Source organism: Sceloporus undulatus, chromosome 8 (assembly GCF_019175285.1).
Source record: "Sceloporus undulatus isolate JIND9_A2432 ecotype Alabama chromosome 8, SceUnd_v1.1, whole genome shotgun sequence".
In the NCBI taxonomy this organism is placed as follows: domain Eukaryota; kingdom Metazoa; phylum Chordata; class Lepidosauria; order Squamata; family Phrynosomatidae; genus Sceloporus; species Sceloporus undulatus.
Window position 1 is genome coordinate 21,695,044 of NC_056529.1, and position 5,990 is coordinate 21,701,033.

At 45.8% G+C, this 5,990-nt stretch overlaps 1 protein-coding gene across 1 annotated transcript in view; it reads right to left on the reverse strand.

Moving 5' to 3' along the window:
• CDH15 (cadherin 15) overlaps positions 1-5,990 on the reverse strand; it is a 20,689-nt gene that overhangs the window by 8,317 nt on the left and 6,382 nt on the right. The window contains exons 2-8 of the mRNA XM_042438718.1: positions 5,722-5,880; positions 5,305-5,460; positions 4,470-4,614; positions 2,649-2,809; positions 2,226-2,354; positions 1,679-1,864; positions 374-627 (exon numbers count right to left, since the gene is read on the reverse strand). Of these exons, the coding sequence (XP_042294652.1) occupies positions 374-627; positions 1,679-1,864; positions 2,226-2,354; positions 2,649-2,809; positions 4,470-4,614; positions 5,305-5,460; positions 5,722-5,880 (1,190 nt within the window). The remainder of the gene's footprint in view (positions 1-373; positions 628-1,678; positions 1,865-2,225; positions 2,355-2,648; positions 2,810-4,469; positions 4,615-5,304; positions 5,461-5,721; positions 5,881-5,990) is intronic.

Below are 5,990 nucleotides of genomic sequence, written 5' to 3' on the forward strand. Positions count from 1 at the left end.
AATATAATATAATACAATATAACATGTGATGGTCCAAATATATACCATACACACACACACACACACACACACACACACACATATATTTCATCAGACTCAGTGTTCCCAAATAAACGAGCATTTGTCCTTTTCTGGAATCTTCTGGTGACATTCCTGGGATCAGGCAGGGAACATATATAATATGTAATGGCACGCACACACACACACACACACACATGGCAGGGGACATATATGGGCCATTACATATTCTATATGTTCCCTGCCTGATCCCAGGAATGTCCCCAGAAGATTCCAGAAAAGGACCAATGCTGCTCCTTTATTTGGGAGCACTGAGTCCGATGAAACCCTTTCCTGCCCCGATGCCAAGGGTCACCTGAGCGCCTGTGCTTGCCGGGTGTCCGGGTCACTGGCCTGGCCGAAGGTGACCCGTGTGCCCGGGGGCATGCCTTCGTCCACACTCCCCATCCAAGGATTCTGGCGGAAGAAGGGGGCCTCGTTGATGTCCACCACTTGCACCCGCGCCGTGGCCAAGGCCCTGGCGGCCTTCGGGGCTGAGACTTCGAGTGGACTTTGGTTCTGGACGGAGATGAGAAGGTCAAAGCGGTTCCGTTCCTCGAAGTCCAGGGCCTGGCGATCAGCATGGCCAGAAAGAGAGAGAGATGGCATGGTTGTTGTGGGTGTCACAACTGAATGCACAAGTGAATACACAACCCGAAGGTGCACGCACAAGCACAACAGCACCCGCACAATCTTGGACTGATTCTTCAGGGGGCAAAATGTCCAAGTGCTTCCTTAGGGAAGGTTCCTATTTCTTGCTTTCTAAAGTGAGTGCTGGAAGAATTTCAAAGGTTGTGTGTTATCTCTTCTGCTCCTATAAATCTGCATCACAATAAATATATGTGACAATATATGGATTATTTTTGTAAGTAAGAAATCAAGCAGAGATGCATATTTGCTTTTATATTATAAGGGAAGCGGATCAGGATAAAAAATAAGCCAAGTTAAGGAAGAAGAATTCTTTACAAAGTATGCTCTAGTAGTTCATACCAAACCGATTAATAATATGACTTCTTATGGGAAGGTGGGGGGGAGTGTTAAATTATAAGGGGAAAAGCCACTACAATGTAGACTATATATATATATTTGCCTCCTCTGCATTTCTATGTTCGCTCTGTTGTCATTTATTGTTGTTGAATAATAAAAATATTTTTGAACATGTTTTAATTGTAAAGCGTTTAATTCTGTTTTAAGGGAGGGAGGGTTGGGGGATATGATGTGTATAATTTTTAATGCTGTCTGCCGCCTCGATCGCCTGAGTGCAGATGGGACGGATATAAATACATATCATCATCATCATCATCATCATCATCATCATCATCATTATTATTATATAAATCTGCTCCCCAAATCCTGGAGGGTGCTGTTTATAGAAGGGCCCTCAGCACATGTTCAGAGGGACTCTTGCCATTATCACTGCAGATGCTTCAAAGCCAAGTCCTGGTGTTATTCCTGCACTGCAAGGGCACATCTTTCACTCCCCTATACTGAGATTTTTGGGGGATGATGGGTGTGTTGGAATGCACCCTGCGCATGCTCAGAGGCACCATTTTGCTGTCATTCAGATGCTTGGTGTTCTGAAAAGGTTGCAGGCATGGGTCTGCCTGGGAAGCACCCTTACCTTCGCCAAGGAGATGACGCCGTCGTTGGTGATGGGGTCAGTATGGATGGCAAAGGCCCCTTCGGGGTCCCCTTCCAAAATGGTGAACTTGGCCAACCAGTTTGGAGACCCAGGAAGGTCCTTGTCTTGGACCAGTACTCTGCCAACCTCCACGCCTTGCTGGTTTTCAGCAACTTCCATAGAGAACTGCAAGAGAGATTTCTACCAGAATCGTGCCTCCGAAACATAGCTGAGATACTGAAGGAGAATTTCAATCAAGAGGAAAAAAGTGCATTGATATATATGTTAACTGCGGCATGCACGGTATGCGCAAGCCATTGGGAATGTGAAAAGGGACCCTCAATTGAGAGGCTTTGGCCAGGGACAGCTTGCTGGTGTCCATACTCTTTGGGCTGAACCATGCTGGTTGTGGATGATGAGAGCTGTAGTCTGATCCATGCCAACAGCACCAGATTGGGGAAAGTTGCCTTATGCTCTTGCCTCTCTCCGGCTCTTCTAGGGTTGGGGTTAGGGTTAGGGTCAGAGATGAGTCTGCCAAGGTACCTACCTCTTCCTCGGTGAATTCAGGTGGGTTATCATTGAGGTCGTCCACATAGATGACCGCCGTGGCCGTAGTGGCCAGCCCCTCTCCAGACATGTCGGCCACTTGGAGGGTCAGGTTATAGACTCCCACTATCTGTGCAGAGAAAGTGCCAGAAATCAGTGAGGATTCCCCTCTCGAAAATAACCCACTTGTGGTTCACATTCGTGCATGAATTGATTCAAAATGGACCCACTCCAGCCAGCCCAAAGACAAATTTAAATTGATTTTGATCTGCATCTGGTTCACACTTGCGCGGAATCGATTTATCGAAAAAGACGTGGAAAGAAAATCAGAGTAAAAAGACATGGGTTAAATGGGTCTGGCGCGTGGCTCCTCTCGCCAAATCGCTTCGGATTGTGATCCGGTTTAAAAGGGAGTGTTGCCTACCTCCCGGTCAAGAGCAACATCCGCTGTTTGAATTTCCCCAGAAAGCTCATTGATTTTGAAGACATCTCCTCCTCCCAGCCCCAAAATAGAGTATTTCAGGGCTGCGTTGTCTGTTTCGGGGTCATCGGCGTCTGACGCTTCCACCTGCATCACAAAAGTCCCTGGTCAAGAGGAAAAGAGGAGATGTGAAAACCATGGCTTCTTTAATGTTAATGGCAGCCAAAGCAAAGGCCTGGCAGAGAGGCCATGTTTGGGTCTGTAGGGTCCTTCAAGTCAACTTATGGAGATCCCATCCTTGATGGAAATTTTGGCAGAGAAGCCTCTGTGTTGTTCTTCCCCCAGAAACTTAAATATGGAATTTGGTTTTAGCTTTACTTTCAGTATATGCAAAAGGGATCTTATAAACTGAGTTGAACTTCTCATGCACAAATGATGTACATCCAAATGTCTTTGGGCTCTCCGCCCCAAAAACATGCATCTGAAGAAGGAGGCTGCAGTCTACGAAGGCTCACACTACTCATGCTTTTTATTAACATTAAAAAAACATATTCAACAAATATAGCTGGCCCTTCTTATACACGGATTTTTTATACACGGATTGAAGCATCCGCGGTTTGAACATGTTCCAAAAAAGTATAAATTCCAAATAGCAAACCTTGATTTTCCATTTTTTATAAGGGACACCATTTTGCATTTTGTCATTATATTTAATCGGACTTGAGCATCCATGGATTTTGATATGTGTGTGTGTGTGTGTGTGTGTGTGTGTGTGTGTGTTCCTGATTATTACAACCACCTTGTCTTACAATATAACAGAATTGGATAACAACCTCTCTCAATTATGTCTATGGAGTTTCTCTTAATTTCGAATGAAAAGAAAGTGGGGCCAGAACGCATTTATGTGAATTCGCTAGTTTAGCAAATTTACGTGAATTCGAATTGCATTCGAACTGACTTCCCATTGCCCAAAAATAGCTTGCCATTGCCCAAAATTGCATGTGATCACTTCTCACGCAATAACGTGAAACCCCATGATTGCGTTCAGATTGCCATTGGATTATATTTCCAATTTCCCTTGTCTGATAAACTCCTATGTCCTTATGATTTAAATAAGAAGTCAGTCTATCAATTTCTGTCATTTCTAACAGTTTCAGTAACCACTTGTCTATTTCAGGCATTTCCTAAAACGATGCAGTGCGCCCACGCCGCATGCGGGTGCACTATACGCAGCTTTCAGTTTATGTGTGACAAAATAATGCTGCACTGTGAGCACGAGCCCCATTATATTCAATGGGACTCGAGTATCAGCATTTTTCGCCTTAGACGGGGAGGGGTGCCCGGAACGGATCCCCCAAATAAAGTAAGGAAGGGTCCACTGTATTTAAAATAAAAAAATATAAAAAGTAGATTCATGCTTCTTAGTCATGCTCAAAATGGAGGACATTTCTGGAATTCTTCCTGGACAGACGGTTGAAATGGAGGCCATGGGCTGGAAAAAGAGGGTGTCTGGTCACCCTGCCTATGGACCACTAGGTCCAACTAGCCAGGATTTTGGGAATGGGAGGTCCAGACTAAGTGCCACTATTATAATGGGGCTTGGGCACGGCGGTGCGGTGGCACACACCATTCATTGTATCTAACGGAGGGGGGGATCTGGACCCCACAGACCCCCCCCCCTTGGCTATGTCCCTGTCATCCTATGGGACAGCTTCCCATCTTGCCACCTTCCTAATAGGTTGGTGAGACTGAAGGACTGGCAGATACAGCAGTGGCTTGGTATTAATGAGTAGGAGCTCTGGAATGACCTACCAGGGTACCTACCTGGAGCAACACCTTCCATCACATTTCCGGTGAACACCTTTTGCTGGAAAAGCGGACGGTTGTCGTTCTGGTCCATGACCACGATTTCCAAGTCAGTGGGGTCTTCCAAAGGGACTCCGCCAAGGTCAAGCGCAAAGGCCTTGAGCTGGACATGGGCAAAAGAGAAGCGGTCAAGGCCTTCAGCCATAAAGGTGCAGAGTGACCAGAGGTCCAGGCTCAGCTTCTCCTAGCTGGGTGCAAGGTTCTTAAAGTTTTGCAGCACTAATACAAGATAAACCAACAGAGAAGGTAGAGCAAGAGTGCGGTTTTGTACTATTTTAATTTAATGTTGTTTAGCAGCCTTGGGTCCCACTTTGGGCAAAAGGCAGGATAAAAATAATGGGATAGTCAATGGGATAGTCAATAGGGTGCTCCATATCAGTGGGGCGACTAAGTCAATTATTCCGGGAAGGCCTATCGGAAGAGACCCATCTTGACGGCCTTTTTAAAGCTGTCAAGGTTGGTAATATGCCAGATCTCCTCCGGCTGGACATTCCATAATTTGGGAGATGAAAAGGCCCTCTGGGTAACCGCTGTTAGCTTGGTCTTTGTTGGCAGCAATAAATTGCAATAAATCAATTGCAGAAAGTCTTTGACTGCCTTGGAGTCTCCTTCGTTGGAGGTCTTTTCCCAAGAGCTTGGATGGACAATTGGACATCTTTTAAGGATGCTTTAACTATGTATTCCTGCAAAGCAGGGCTGGGACTAGATTTGCCATTGGGGTACCTTCCCAACTCTGAGATCCTATAACTTTCACCTATAATCTCATTTAAAAGGAAGATCAGGCTATCCTTACCCGAAAGCGGTCAGTCTTTTCTCGGTCCAGCATCGTATTGAGGTAGACTTTCCCGCTGAGCTTCTCAATGGAGAAGATGCCCTTGGGGTCTTCATCAACTCCGGGTCCCTTGATGCTATAGATCACCCCTCCAGGCTGCTGCTTGTCTGATTTAATCTGCAAAAAAGAGACAGACACATTCACTATTATGGCAAGGCATTAATTCTAGTTGATGGATGTTGCTCACTCCCTTTACATCTGTAGCCAGGGGTTCATCTACACTGGAGAAATAATGCAGTTAGGTACCACTTTAAATGCCATGGCTCCATGCTACAGAATCCTGGGATTTGCTATCCCTGCTGGGTGAGTTTATAAGAATTTTTGGGTATTTTCTTCTATGATTTTGTGAGGTCTTTCCCCATTCATTCCCCATCTGACCTGCACCAAGAGATGGGGAAGCCTCTTGTGGTTCTCTGAGACGCTGATGGGAGGGATGACCCACGCCCTCTTCATTCGCCCTGGACCATCTTTCCTTGGCTTTAGGTGCAATATTGGGACGCCAGTATCGAGGAGCGCCTCTTCTGATCCAAAAATGTCCTGCCAAAGGAAGGGAAAGCCCTGTCATCATTTCTGGAGCCTGGCTGGAGAGTTCGCTGGACACCAGACACCTGCAAGGCTTATTATTAAGATGTATGTCTATGAAGGCT